Genomic DNA, 16,235 nt, shown 5'->3' with positions numbered 1-16,235 from the left:
TCTATTTTACAACTCAAGCCTGTTAGTTATGAGCTTTAGTAACTAAGTATCAGAGTTGGAAAGTAACAAATTACAATTACCCACATTTGTGTAATTGAGTAGTTTTTTTGTGTGTGCTTGTACTTTTTAAAGTAGTTTTTAAATTCTACAAGCTAACAAACATCATGAACAAATACAAAATGCTAACTATACTTACAATTGTAATGCGTCTGCTAGCTTCCCATTTTGGTGCAGAACAGACTCCTCATCTAAGTCCAACCCGTTCTCACTCCCAACTCGTCAAATACTGACGCTTGGTCAGTGGCTCACAGCGTCAGATACCGACGCAAAAATCACCCTTTAGCGTCTGTATGAAACGCACCAGCGCTGTAAGATGACGTAGTATGAAGAGCGACAACGGTAGCGAGTAGTATGAAAGACAGAAATGCCTCGTAAGGAAGTTGGTTGGGGTGGTGGATGGGTCAAACAACAAAGGACTTTCACCCAGGAGACTGGGGTTCGTGTCCCGTTCTTGTCCCGCGTGTCACTGAAACGTTCATTTTGTATCTTTTCCTAAATCTGTCATTAGGTTCTTGTGCCACATTATTTTTTCAAATAATCAACATGATATGTTTTTTGAACATTAAAGCATGTAACCCTATTCTAGTAGAGCCCAAGAGTGTAATAGGGGCTCTTTAGACAGAGGAAAAAAGTTGATTTGCGCTATTGGTTGACACACCTCTCCATCTTTGGACTCCAGTCGCAGCTCGTTCCTGCAGATGGCCTGGATGTCTCCGGCCTCAGCCAGGATCTGGATGCCTTTAGGAGCCTCCATCAGTAGGGAGCGAGTGGGAGACTCCAGCCTGGAAACAGACAGAAGGCAGAAGAGCTCTGTTACGGATCGCAGTTTCTACTAAATCTTTGGCTGAGTAGGAATGCAAATTCTTAAAAGCAAAAGATAGAAAGCAAAATAAGAGAGAAGTTTCATTCGTGAATACACACACACACACACACACACACACACACACACACACACACACACACACACACACACACACACAGTTTGTTTTCTTTGTTATGATCCTCAGTAGAGAATTTGATCTTGTTCCATTTTGGTAAATTTGTGTCAAACAGCCTTAATTGGAATCTAACAAGGTCCTGTAAACTAAAGTCACGATTCTGATGCAGCCTGTTTATTAGGCTTGCATTTAACAATCTGTCATCCAGACACACCGCTTTATATCACTTTCACCAACAATAAAATAACACCTCCAGGTAATGAGGACAAACATAAGCATTTCACTGTTTAAATGCTTATGTTTTAGGGATATGAATAGACACACATTAGGGCTGCTCGATTCTGAAAAAAAAAATTATATATCATAATCACGAGTACTTAACACGATTATTGACTTTTGGAAAGATGTTGCAATTGTTGAATAATAAAAAACCCAGTGAAACAGTTTAACAAGTCAACAGTGAAAACACCTCGAACTGTGTGATTTCCCTTGATACTTTTCCCGTTTGAACTTCTTTTCTCTCATTCAGAACACAAGAGTAAACCCTCCTGTTGTCCTCGGGTCAAATTTGACCCGTTTTCAAAGTTTCTATATCAGAAATATGGGTTTCTCTTAACCAAATTACCCAAAAATAACATGGATGGTTCCATACAACGCTCTACGCAGGTAAAATCATTGATCACTTTTATTCAATTTTGGGTGTTTTATTCAATTTGATATAGCATTTAACGTTAGCTTTCTAATTTCAGCCACACCCAACATGCCTTCATCATACACTGGTTAGCGAAAATTTGCCAAACAAAATTGTCACTAATCTGGCGATAGCGATGTGCTTTCCTACGATGTGAAAAGAGCGTGTGAATTCAACATTAAGTTGTTACATTCAACTATTTTAGAGGCTGTGGACGTTGTTTACTTCATTAATGTGTTTACTGTGTTAATGGACTGAGGATGGGAGTAGGATTCGGTATTCGTTTTCTGCAGAATCTTAAAGGAGAATTCCGGTCGATTTCAACACGTAGCTCTGTTGTTCGGAAATTTGGAGTGCTGGCAGTAGCAAAAAAAACGAAAACAATCGGTGCTGCCAATACCGTGTTATCCTCCTGCTAGCGTTAGCACCCAACAGGCTTAAACAGGGCAAGTTTTAAACATGTTTTTAGCCTCTAAACATGCTTGAAATGTCATTACAAGTGCCTACCCATGTGCAGTGATTCCTTCCGAGGGAATACTGCAAATCTGACTGGAATATTGGATTGTATGACTACTGGATATTGACTTGACCAGAAAACAGGAAATAAACAGAGGTATGTGCACTGGCTGGATTAACACAACTTTTATGCCTTTCTACTGCAGTCAAATTTGCTGTGTTCCCTCGGAAAAAAATCACTGCACATGGGTAGGCACTTGTAATGACATGTCGAGCATGTTTAGAGGCTAAAAGCACGTTTAAAACTTGCCCTGTTTAAGCCTGTTGGGTGCTAATGCTAGCAGGAGGATAACAGCCCTGATTGTTTTCGTTTTTCTTGCTACTGCCAGCACTCCAAATCTCCAAACAACAGAGCTACGTGTCGAAATTGACCGGAATTCTCCTTTAACCAGTGGATTCGGTATTTGGCCGAACCCCAAAAATCTGGATTCGGTGCATCCCTACAAAAGATACAACATGCAAGAACCCACCGCCATGAATGGAAAATAAATTGAGTGGATCTGACGCTACAGCCCACCTGCATGCTGCGGCTGCTTACAAAAGTTTGTACGAGGATTACAAATCAGCCCACTCCTCTTCACATCTTGACAAAACCACTCGGAGCCACGAGCTCCCCTCAAGAGCTCCTTTACAGGAAGCAGCAAAGGTGTCAAAAATGCTTCAGTAGATCCAGACCTGCAGAGTAGGTCTCTGTAGACTTCCTGTCTACCTGTCACCACCGCAATTGTGGATAAAATGTGATCTTTTCTCCACAGGGAAGCTTTCCATTGATATCACACACACACAGTTTTCATCTGGAGGATTGTGAGCTTTTGTTGTGAGCGAGGAGCAGCTATTAAAGGCTCTGTTTACATGCACAGAGACAGTGTATATCAGTGTATATCATCGGCTCCACTGTTCTGGGGTCTAGGTAAGTATTATGTATATGTGTCACATGTTCATTTGGAGTATTCTGTTGAGAGAAGGGTTCTGGGGGTGTTTTTTTCCCTATTGTAGCTATATTCCCAACACAGTAAAAAAACTAAAAAATATAGCAAGAAGTAGAAGAGTGGATGAACCCAACTATGTTATTTTTAATGCTGCGCGGCTGGTGTCATTCTCTGAATTTGCTCCTGGCAGGTTCAATGAACAAAGTTGCCCAAGTGGTGTCCTGAATTTCCCAGAGGATGAGGAAAGGCGAGCTGCAGTACACTCGTCTATATCGACGACGTTCCATTTATGGGGTTGCCCCTGTGGAGGTTCCGCCAGATGTCCCTCATTTTCGGCCGGACGTCCGTCCCCTTCCTCTTTCTTTGCGTTGGCGTTCTAACCTCCGGTGGATTTCTGAGGACTATGGTTAACTGCTCCTCAGATCTCTGCAGGGTAAATCCAGACAGCTAGCTAGACTATCTGTCCAATCTGAGTTTTCTGTTGTACGACTAAAACAACTTTTGCACGTACACGTGTTCCACCAAAACAAGTTCCTTCCTGAGGCTATTTTGCAGAGGCACAGTTACTGCGTCCAACGCTTAGCGCCACTCAAGACGATTGTGACTGGTTTACAGAAATGCCAATAAACCAGAGCACGTTTTTCTCCTATCCAGGAATGCTGAGTGGTCAGCCAGACCCTCCTCCGCAGCGCTGTGGAGGAAGGTCTGGCAATGCGAGACTAGCAGTAACTGGTTGCATGTTACAGTGGTAAAAAACTACAGGAAACCCAACTTCTATTTGTTAAGATCCTCTATGTGTTTGAGTTCAAACTCCAGTTACCTGGGAGGAAAACGCCAGGCTGGTGGTTGAACATTTTCTCTGCCATACCATGAAGCACTTTGGTACATGCCACTTCATGGTGTGGTGTAAGACAAGAGGAGAAGAGGAAAAGAGATTCAACCATCCTTCCTTCATCCATTGTTTAAAGCCATGAATGCATAATAAGAACTGGATACAGCGTTGGAGGCAGATTCCCTGTTCATTCCTATGAGAGTTGCTCAGTGGAGCATAAAGCCTTTATGGAGCCAAAAATTAGTCGGATGATCAATGCTGCTTCTGCACTGTGCCTGAGACCTCCGCAAACCGAGACGGCTACTTCCGGTTTAGCGCTCTGCTAACTTGAATAGGGATTAAATGATTTAATCGTCTAGACATCTCCTACCCATTTTAAGTCTATGGGAAAAAAGTACTTTTGGTCCAGAGGGCATCACGTGATGGGAGTTGCAATTCCACCATTGGCCGCAATGTTCAATTTGCTGCAAATCTCAGCATACATCCTGGAGGCCTGTTTAAACCTTCAATGTCTTTTTTTTGCCTAATTAGCTAAAACTATGATAAAGCATACATTGTCATACGTTGTCCTCTCAGACTGTTGTCAATTAAAAAGAAGTTGAATGTAAAGAAGGAAGTAAACTGTACAATAAGGAATAAATCTAAATATTGAAAAAAAGTATTTTATTTAAAGGGGCGCTATACAGTTTTGGCCATTTCTTCGTTGTTTTCTGTTTTTTTGCTGGCAGGTTTCTCTATAGAGCTCCCCCTACAGCTTCAGAATAGATATTTGGCAGCTCCTATGTTTACTCGTGTCTGACTCCTCTCTCGGTCAGTCTGCCGTTTCCTCTTTCTCTGTTCCTCCGACAATGCTTTCCTAGCTTTCTTCTTCTTTTTTGCCGGCTCAGCCATGACGACAGTGTGAAAAACTCCATCGCTACCGTGTTAGCCGGTTCCTGAATGGGCGTATGTGTGCAGTGCCGTGAAGCAATTAGTTACATCGCGAGACCTGATATCACGCCATACTTCCTGACGCTGAGGCCGGCGGCTCGCCCCGGCCAAAAGTTGCCAGGGTGGTTTTTCCTCTCACAGGCGCTAGGGGGAAGCAAGACGACCACCATTCAACTCGAAAAAAGTCATATAACCATTCCAGTGACTGAAGCTGTTCAGTTAAGGTAAATTGAGCTAAAAAAAACTGCATAGTTCCCCTTTAAAAGAAAGCCTGCAAAATCGCAGCATGAAAATTGGCTGTTTATTTGATATTTACCACTAAGCAAGCAAGCAGCACTTCACTTTACAACTGCTTAACAGAAACACAGTTTGATTTACACGGGAGCACCTCACACCACAATGAGGTTTTTTTCTGAATCCCTGAGAATACAACCTGACCACTGCAGGGAGTTTTAGACCCAGACTGTGCAGTGAAGTCTGATGTGTAACAGCAATATAAATGTATACTGTAAAATAAGATGTGCTACAGTAATACAAATCTGTAAGGGAGCTTATGTACAGTAGTTGTTAACTGTTGGCTCATCTGTCCTGCAGCTCCCACAGATTTCCTTTCAGATTGCCAATTTGCCAAATGTTCAATTGGAATGACACAAGTTTTCAAACCTGGTTTGAGTTTAATGAGGTATTTCACATTGAAGAACATATGCAGTTATATCCGTTTGTGGGTAATTCTTATGAATGTGCTGCTTGAGTTTTTTAAACAGTACAGGAGGGAAGACACGGCAGCCGATGAACGTGACAAAACCTCTACTGATTAGGAGAGCGAGCAAGTTTCCAAATGAAATCTTAAATCTCCTCTGCGTTACCCTTTGCTCTCTGCCCACAGAGAGTTAAGCCTCAACACATATTAAATTACACTGTGTGTAAGATAGGGATTAATTAAATGCACATCATCGAATGCCTCACCATTGTAGCTGTTTGATTTTCATCTTTTTTTATGGGACAATTTAAAACAAGTGCTCATTTAAATTGGATTAAGCATTTTGCCTTCTCCAGTCCAGCACGTCAGACCGATCACTCCCTCAGTCTGTCTGGTTCTCTTAGTTTTTGGGGCTTTGCCTGCATCAAGAGTGCTGACACAATCTATTAGTATTCTCGCTAACCGACGCCGTCAGAGGGCAAATAAAAACAGATTAGAGCCTTTAATTTCACAGGACAGATGAAGACATGAAAGGGGAGAGAAAGGGGGAATGACATGCAGCAAAGGGCCGCTGCGTCAAGGAGTAAACCTCTATATATGGGTGCCTGCTCTACCAACTGAGCTATCCAGGCGCCCACAATTTTTCTTTTTTTTTTTTTTACATTGCCCCGGCCCCGTGTACCTCCTCAACAATGGTGGCAGTCCGACGCCATGAAAGCCTTTGTCATCTTTGATATACTTGAGAACGACTGATCCATAATACAACCTAATTCAGTGGCATAAGCCGGCTTCACACTGGCTGCGTGGCGTGAGCGTGTCAGCTGTGTGGCGTGTTCGTTTATATTTCGGCTCCCATGTTAACAGGTTAGAGCTTACACACTGCCTGCGTGACACGCCCGTCTCAGGCGCGACTCGAGGCGCGCCGAAAACGCGTGCATGCTAGAAATAGGACCGACGCCTATTTTTCACACGACACGCAAGCGTGTTGGAAGTGTTTCCAGGCAACATAGAATACGAAAAGATGTTTATATATGTCATTTTGACACAAATACATATTAATAAATGACATGTTGATGTTTGAAAGTCTCTAGGTTTTGACATAAATGCAGATATAAATGTAATAAAAAAAAAAAGAATTATCGATTTTCAAATATTGCACCTGTCAATATAGAACAAGATATTCTGTAGCCTATTTTGCCGTCAATACTGCCGACGTTGTCTTTGCTGTAATCAAATCAGAATATATTTATGTATAACATTAAGTATACTACTGCTTGAGTGCAGTAAATCAATGGGAAACATACATGTGTAGAGACAAGGCTAGCAGCAACAAGGCTAGCAGCAGCAGCAGCGCCGCGTCAGACACGTTTCTGGTGTGCAAAGACAGAAAAATTCACGCAGCTGCCACGCAACTGCCACGCAACAAACGCCACGCTCACGCCACGCAGACAGTGTGTGGCTGGCGTTAGGGTTAGGGTAGGAGGTTGGTTGGGGGGGGTGGATGGGTTTCATTCTTGTCCCGTGTGTCACTTAAACGTACATGTTTTAACCCCACCCACGATCTTTTCCTAACCCTAAGTTGTTGAAAAATGACCCCAAGTGTTCCCGATCTAGACCGTCAAAAAGTGAGTTGGGAGTAAGCCCCCCTTTACCTCCTCATCAACATGGGTGGCCGGCTGACGCCATGAATGCCTTACAAGTCATCTTTGATATACTAGAATAATATTAACAGATACTAATATAACAATATTAATAGAACGACTGATCCATAATGAATTATAACCAAATTCAATTGCTCTAGGTTGAGGTTCTTGGCTCTTCACCCCTACAAAGAAATGCTGTGTGAGGAGGAAAAGAAATAAGTTTCTACAACATTGAAAAGAACTCAGAGGTATTCAGTGTCTGTTAGGGGTACACAGAAGTCACGGTTCGGTTCATACATCACGGTTCGGTACGAGTTCGGTACAATGGAGGGAAAAGCTAAACAAAAATGCAGAAGGCAATTTTTTTGTATTGTGCATGTTTCAGGCTGTACCACCTAGTGTCATACAGTCTCTCCTCTGAGCTAGCTGCAAAAGCCTTAAGTATGTAAAGTAAGATGTAAACAATAGTACCCCACATCATCTCCAGACTCCATCTGGAACTTGTAAACAAAATAAGACAATCAGCTATAAAACTGAAAATGCAGCATCTCTGTTCTCTGCAAAGACAAACTAAATTACCTGATTAATGCAACGTTATCACAACGTCTCCCGGCCATTTTTCACCGCAGAAAGCTGCTCCCTACCTGGCTAAAGCTAATGTAGTTAGCCTGAAGAAACAAGGCGTCTGTTCCAACTAACGTTACGGTTCAGAGCCGCGACGCTGGAAACGTAAGACTAATCTACAACAGCAGTCTTATCCACCATTCTCTTGCCTGTACTACTGGAACTGACTGGGAAACCAAAGTTTTCCCAAACTTGCAATCTTAAAGAGACCGGCGGGTCCTCTAAAGGCTCTGACACACCAACCTGACGGCCGACCTTCGGCAGAAAAGGCAGTCGGACTGTTTGCCTCCCCGAGTTGGTCAAAAAAGTGCCTCGGAACACACCGAAACGTGTTTCTGAAAACATTTTAAACCAGAAATAGGCCATGCAGTTGCTGAATCTGTCATTTCACATCGACAAAGGTCAGTTTAAAAGATTTTTGTCAGATTTTGAGAGGCGTTAGTCAGGCTCATCCTGCTCGTCATTTCACAGTTAGCGCTCCACCAATCAGTTTGGTCATTGAGTCCGACTGCCCGCCTTCCCATTCAACATGTCAAATCGGCCCAAATGAAGGCCGACGGCTCCTCAGACTGACGACCGCACGGAACACACCGAACAGACTCGAGTCACTGACCTCGCCAGATTGTCCGACGGCCGATAATTGGGTTGGTGTGTCAGGGCCTTAACTCTTGAGGGTCGCCACCACTTGCCACCACTCGTCCTTAGTGCTGCTATCGCTGACTCACTAAAACTGCATACATAGGTGGAGCTCGGCTACATAGGCGGCACGCCAGAGCTTCAGAGCTAAGGCGGGGCTACAGATTAGGTGTCCCTTAAGAACCTGCGTATCTAACAGTAGTTCCGCATTACATTAGATTCGGCATTACATGAATTAATTTGCACGGAAGTTTTTTTTATTTTTATACCATGTATTCTCAGTGTAAATTCATGCACCGAACCGTGACGCCTGTACCATTTTGGTTCAATACGAATACATGTACCATTCCACCCCTAGTGTCTGTGGATGTTAAGGCCTCTCTCATCCTCCCCCGTTCCCCCAGGTTGCTCCTCAGGGACTCCGGCAAGGAAATATTTTTGTCCCAGGGTTATATTCCTTTTCATTTCCTCTTCACAGTCTCCGTGAATTATTTTTCCATTTCCTTCATGCTCATTTCTGTCTCGTTCTACTATAAACAGTTCTTCATATTTCATAAACATCTAGATTTAACCAAGTAAGTGTCACTGAAAGCTATAAATGTACAAAAACAATGTTAAAGTCAAGAAAGCATGTGATAAAGTAACCTAACCGATTACTGACAAGCCATTGTTGTCACATATTAACTCGCCTCTACTTTCTGTCCACCTGTTTTAAAACTACATATTCTCCTATCTCTATATGGGTTTGCTTTCTGTTCTTATCTTTCTATTTCTCCCTGTTGTCACCCGTTTCTTTTATGGTTGCCACGACCTCATCTCCCCACAAGGATCAATCAAGTTTCATGTTATTCTCTTTCTTGTTTTCTCTAGCACTTTTTTTTACATCCTCTTATCCTTTCGCTCCCTTTTTTCTTGGCAGCTTTTCATATCTGCAATAGGGATCAAAGGTTAATAACTTCACGCTTCTTCCTCATATCGCCCGCCTTCAGATAACAACGGAAAGGATTGTTGTTTTTTTTGACATGACTGGGGGTTGTATACTTGCACAGTCTGTAAGCTGTGGGCAGCTTTCCTACTCTCCGTCTGCTCTACGCGTAACTCCTTTGTCCTTCGACTCCTTCAAATGATCTGCAACTGTTTCGCGTTCGGTGTGAACACAGTGATCAGAAAGCTTTGGCGTTATAAACATATAAGCTATGGTGAGTGGGAATGGGCTGCCGTCGCGCCACGGAGCAAATTCATAGGTTAAATGGCAATCTCGGCCAATACGAGTGCAGCTGATTGCTTCGCGGGGCTTTGAGAACAGCCGGGAACACACCAATGACTGAGATTAGTGTAAACAGAAGGTGTGAGGGCGATGGTAGAAAAGAGGGAAAAGAAAGGTGTGACTGTGACATTAGAGAGGACAGAAAGGGAAGGGGCGAATAACAAGATGAATACCATGGGGCATGGATATGGTTTGCTACCTATCTTTTCTGCTTTTTCTCTTCTGCTAACAGAACTGTGTTCCACACTGGGACACTTTTTGGCTCAGAATAACTGTCTAAATGTGAATATAAATGATCTTGTAATGATTTCAGGTAATTTAACGGTGTAAAACTAAAAAAACTAAAACAGTGTAACTTCATTCCCTTTCTAACAATATATCGTTTTAACCATTTACTTTAGCTTTGTCTTTACAAGAGATGAAGTAAATTAGCCGTCCGCTATCTGCCTCCGGGATGGGAGGAAAACGTGCTCTGGTTTCTAGGTATTTCTTAAACCAATCACAATCGTCATCGCCGGATGGAGCAACGGTGCCTCTGCAAATTAGGCGTTATTATGGATCCAACATAACTTCTAGGCAAGTCCCGCCCTACGAAGCAGGCCGATTGGTTGGGGTTAGGCATTGACCTCGAGTGGTTAAGGTTAGGATAGCCGACTGGTCAGGGGATAGGACCTGTACAAAGCAGGTTACGTTACCTAGTGTAAGCATGGATGCCTGGCCAATAGTAGGGTGTGAATGCTATTGAAGGGCAGGTCTTGCCTAGAAGTTGCGTGGGTTCCATAATAACGTGCAAAATAGCCTCGGGAAGGAACTTGTTTTGGTGGAACATGTGTACGTTCAAAAGTTGTTTTAGTCGTGCAACAGAAAACTCAGATTGGACAGATAGTCTAGCTAGCTGTCTGGATTTACCCTGCAGAGATCTGAGGAGCAGTTAACCATAGTCCTCAGAAATCCACCGGAGGTTAGAACGCCAACACAAAGAAAGAGGAAGGTGATGGACATCTGGCCAAATGAGGGACATCCGGCGGAATTTCTGGCGGCACCTGAACAATCCCGGTAATGAAATGTCAGCGATATAGACTACCCTTGGCCATACTCAGACACCCATGTCTCCCCGCTATAAAAAGTCACTGGGCGCTGCTGGTTTTCAGGGGTAATAACTGTATTAATAATTTGCCCAAATGAACATCATTGCTGTCAACACATCCAGGACCCTACTTCTGTTCTTCACAATGAAATGGCGTGCTTATCAACTCCAAACTATGCAGTAAAAGCTCCATAATTTCCACTTTAAATGTAAAGTAATACTACCACCTGTGTGTCGCACAAGCCTTCTTACTGCTTTCTCTTATCAAAGTTCCCATTCGTACACTAATTAGACGTGTAAATGTCTACGTACATATATGAAAATTCATACGTAGATTCTTGGATGTGTGTAAATTAATTCTGTTTGCAGTTAGGGGGTGACATGGACACAGTTACGCTAATTCTGCAGACCACCTTGAGTCGTCACCTCTTTCGAAGAGATGTAATATGCGGCCCATTATGAGGACTATGAGGAATGTGATGGTCTTCTTGGCCTGAATTCTAATTTTTTATTGTTGCAGTTCTCTTTGATGATGAACTGCTCATAATGGCCTCTGCAGGCAAATGTTATGATAAATCAAACCACAAGGCCGACAAGAGCGACTAGAGGGAAGTTTAGAGTCAGAGATTAACATGGAAGAAAGCAAAGTGAGCACAATAAAACAAAAAGAGGGACAACAGCATGTGAGGAGAATAAAAAAGGAATGGAAGAAGACGAAAGGCAGAGTGATGTGAGTAAGCATGGCCTGGTTACCTAGCCTAGTCGTCGTCATACTCAGATTCTAGTCAGAATCTGAGTCTGATGCTGCTCCATTGGGCTGTGATTATGGGGCGTGTTTCAACCCAACCAGGAAAGAAAATGCCTCTGCACTCAATTGGATAGACCTCCAACCAATCAGAGCAACGGCGTATGTGACGTTGCCGAATCCCATAGGAAGGACGGCAAAAACATCTTTCAGATCGACAAATGCCTTGATCACGGTTCTCTGTTCCTCTTTTAAAATGAATGCTCTGTTGATATCTTCTATAACAGACGCAATGGCGGAATCTACACATCTCAATTCTCCAGCAGCAGCCATCTTTGTTGTCAACGAATTCAACCCAAGTGCTCTTTGGTGACGCGGTTGATTACGTTACTGTTGATCATCTGTCCATTATCGTATAAAGCCCGCCCTGACAATTTGATTGGTCCAAACAGCTCTGGTTGGAGCATAGTTGCTCCACAACGGATCAAGTCCAGACCGAACTTCCCGACCTCAAATGTTGTGGGCGGGGCTAAGTTTGGCTGGCATCCAGGTTACCGGTTAGCGGTTTCAAGGTATACCGCGGCTTCAATAAGCAGTGGATTCAAAGAGTCACGGTTTAATAACCACTAACATTTTCCGTCATTTCCGTTGCACGCAATATGAGTTGTTTTTCATGAGTTGTCAAGGACAGGAAGTGCAGTTTAGAAATCCCTTTCACTGCCAGTGTGCAGTTTGTTTAAAAATTAAATATATTGTGTGCAATTCCGTGAAAACCGTGATATTTTTGCTGAGGGTTATCATACCGTCAGAATCTTATACCGGCCCATGCCTAGATGGGAGAAGAAGAAAGAATACCAGAAAATGGCTTGGAAAACAAAAAGGGGTAACGTTGGGACAGGAACAGAGGGAAGATGGAGGTAATTGAGGCAAGAAGAAGAGGAGGATAGAGGGTTAAGTGAGGGTAGGGTGAGGATGGAGAGGGAAGATGAGAGGAAGGTGAGAGAGCAGAGGAGATTGTGAGACAGCAAGATTTGAAACAAGAGCTGAAAGGAGAGGATGAAGAGAGAAAAAAAAAAGAAGAGCTTAAGGCAACGCTCGCTGAATGTCTGATCTCAACACAGTCCACAGTGGTCAGGTTGGCTTGCAGTGTCAGGGCTTCTTCTCTGATGATTAGAACATCTTTTTTTCTGCACACAGTACAAACCAAAAGATTTTTTTTTTTTTTTCGAAGAAACAATTTGCACTTCCAACAACTCTTCTGTACAGGTGCGTTGGAAAATATCACAGATATGAAAGAAAGTAAAATCCCACACTCTGCTCTTCTACAAAATCACCATTTATTAAAGAAACTAACCCTATTGTCCCTTCCTCCGTCAAGAGTATTTACTAAATACTTTACAAAATACTGCTGTCCAGAGGGGCTGTAACGCTAGTTTCTTTAATTAATGGTGATGCTGCAGCAAGAGCAGAGTGCGGCATTTTCCTTTTTTTGAAAGTCTAGAGAAAATTAGGTAACACTTTTCTTGAAGGTATCTACATAAGAGTGACATGACACTGTCATGACACATGAACCCTAACCCTAACTCTAACCCTAACTTGTCATGACAAAAACCGAATGACACTTAATGACAGAAGCGTTATGTCAAATGTTTATGACTTGTTTATAATGTTTATGACACGTTCATGACAGTGTCATGTCACTCTTATGTAGCTACCTTCAAGTAAAGTGGAACCGAAAATATATTATTCTACTACTTCTTTTACTACTCCTAATAATAATAGCGATAAAAAACAAACCACTAATTGAAATAGGATATGAGCATGTAGAGCTATTTAAAAAAAAAAAAAACGTACTGGCGTACTGACCAAAACAGTTTCTAGAACAGGGTTTCTGCAGGGTCTTAAACTGTCTAAAAAAAAAGTCTAACATTTCAAAATCAAAATTTTAGGCCTTTAAAAGTCTTACATTCGCTGAAGTACTGTGTTGTATTGTATTTTAAACAGGTAGCCAATCAGCTTTCCTGTTATCTTTTGGATTGTACCACAGACATAAAACCGATTTTATTCTTCAGCTATGGGGATGTCCTAGCCTGACGTGGTCATACTCAGATTCTAGTCAGAATATGAGTCTGATGCTGCTCCATTGGGCTGTGATTATGGGGCGTGTGTCAACCCAACCAGGAAAGAAAATGTCTCTGCACTCAATTGGATAGACCTACAACCAATCAGAGCAACGGAGTATGTGACGTTGCCGAATACCGTAGGAAGGACGGCAAAAACATCTTTTCGATCGACAAATGCCTTGATCACGGTTCTCTGTTCCTGCCCTGCCCTGACAATTTGATTGGTCCAAACAGCTTTGGTTCGAGCACAGTTGCTCCACAATGGATCAAGTCCAGACCGAACTTCCCGACCTCAAATGTTGTGGGCGGGGCTAAGTTTGGCTGGCATCCAGGCTAGGGAAGTGCAAGTTTAGCGATACTTTGCTTGAAAAAACTGAATTTAGGGCTTGGTTGACAATGTATTTACAGCCCACTGCTTCTTATGCAAGAAAGCAATTAAACTGGGAACGTTGGGTGTACGGGCGGCCAGATACTTACATGTAATTAGTTTACTTTGCAAATAATTCTGTGACAGCATTTCCTTTTGTACACTTTTTTTTCGTGATAAAAGGTCTTAAATTGCATTCATAATGGTCCTTAACCCTTGTGTTGTCCTCGGGTCAAATTTGATTAATGATAACTTCCATTGAATTTTGGTTGTTTAATTTCATGGCATTTGAAAAACAGCATCCCGACCAAACTTTGACATAAACCAGTCTGTGATTCACTCAACATCCTCTGATCTTAACTATTCTATTAGTCCAAATAATTCATAATAGGTATAATGTCATTTTATTAGGTTTATTGACCATGAATTAAAAAAAGCATTGAAAAGAGGGACAAACGTTTAAAAAAAGTGCCAAAAGCATTAAAAAAAAGTCAAAAAAGTTGGAAAAAGTTCCAAAAAACCCCAAATTTTTCAATTTTGACCCGGAATGACAAGTTCATGGACGACGGTGAAGACAACACAAGGGTTAAAAGGTCTTAAAAAGTCTTAAATTTGTCTTGGTGAAACCTGCAGAAAGCCTGTATAACTGTCTCCGTGTCATGTAACATGTCGTGAACATTTCCCACTTTGTGCCGGATGAGACTGAATTTAACCTCCCGCTGTGCGTTTCCGACCGTCAGCGCGGTTTCAATCTCAGCACTATAATATTCTCGTGTAGAGTGAAGATTGCAGGACAAAAAAAAAACTGTCTGTGCAGGAAGAGCTCTAGGACAAACGTCACCAAAATTGAGTTTCTGAGCGTCTAATGTGAGTCTATCAACGTTTTGGTGATGTGAAAACTTTGTTAGCTTCTCAGCTGAGAAAGTTTTCACATCACCACGAAGCGAGCCACTTCACATCTCATTTCCCCCTCGTAAGAAATACATAAACCTCCCAACCCTCCTCCTCGCTGCTGTTTCCATTGCTTTTCTTGCGCCACGTCCCAAAATTCACCGTCCTTCTTATTGCTTCATCTTTATTCCTTTTATCTGTGCTCGGAATTGGTCCGGACATAAATCATAAAGGTGTGCTATCAAATTCAGCGAGGCTGCCGTTTTTTTTACTTTTACAAAGGTGTCTGTGGGATGCAAGGACACATCCTGTTGACAAGGCATTACCTCGCAGATGGATATGACGGTTACGCTTTCAAAAAAGTGTGTGCAGGAGCAAGAGGCTCAAATCTTATTTACAGACCTCGAGGATATTTTTTCAGAAAGGTGTATATGTGTGTGTGTGTGTGTGTGTGTGTGTGTGTGTGTGTGTGTGTTTGGGGTTACTATCATATCCTGAAAATGGGATTTGAGTCCTCGATTGCTACCTGCCAAGGGGTTAGGAGAGATTAGAGTAAGATTAGATTTTAGCCATGCTCCAACGAGCTCGCTCGCCCACTTTTTTTTCCTGACATAATTGGATAGCTTGTGCCATATTTCATTCTCAATTGGCAGATTGTCAACGAAAGACGCACAAACACAGGGGAAGAGCGAAAAGGGGGGAGAAATAAAAACACATCGCCGTCGACTCTGACTGTCAAATTATACGGACAATCACATGATGAGGGGCTTTGGAGAGGAGCTGGCAAATGATCCGTGCATCACTGACGGGACTTTTTTTCTCCACTTTTTTTTGTGTTATTTGAAATGATGGCTGAAGGCTCTTGAAAGGAAAAACAGCCTTGATTGATGAATCACATTGCATCTCAGTGCACACACGCCACTGAAATACTGTTATTAGATATTTGTCATCAAAGTCCTTCCCTATCCAACCCCCTAATTTCCGTCACGCTCGTCTCTGCGGCGTTTCTTCCCTGTCACATAAAGCTCTTTTCCTTCTCCGTATTATCTCTCTATCCCTCTTGTCTTTTTTTCTTCTTTTAGTTTCGTACTTCTCGTCTTTCTCCCTGTCTCATTCTGACAAAAAAACAAATCCTCTATTCTCTTCTTTCTTTTTTGCCACTCTGCCTATACTCTGTCCGATCAAGCTCTTTCATTCTTGCTAACCTCTTTTTCTTTTCTTCTTCTTACTCCTGCCTTCTGTTCTTCAACGTTTCC

The 16,235-nt window shown here is 42.4% G+C and overlaps 1 protein-coding gene across 6 annotated transcripts in view; it reads right to left on the bottom strand.

Moving 5' to 3' along the window:
- The window catches only part of sgcd (sarcoglycan, delta (dystrophin-associated glycoprotein)), a 375,763-nt gene that overhangs the window by 11,198 nt on the left and 348,330 nt on the right, over positions 1-16,235 (bottom strand). For all 6 annotated transcript variants that reach the window (XM_031307940.2, XM_036008800.1, XM_036008801.1 and 3 more), the window contains one exon: positions 719-842. In XM_031307940.2, coding sequence (XP_031163800.1) covers positions 719-842 — 124 coding nt within the window. The remainder of the gene's footprint in view (positions 1-718; positions 843-16,235) is intronic.

Source organism: Sander lucioperca, chromosome 13 (assembly GCF_008315115.2).
Source record: "Sander lucioperca isolate FBNREF2018 chromosome 13, SLUC_FBN_1.2, whole genome shotgun sequence".
Taxonomy (NCBI): Eukaryota; Metazoa; Chordata; class Actinopteri; order Perciformes; family Percidae; genus Sander; species Sander lucioperca.
Note: the sequence above shows the minus strand (reverse complement) of the source record. Positions and strands in the feature narration are given on the sequence as shown.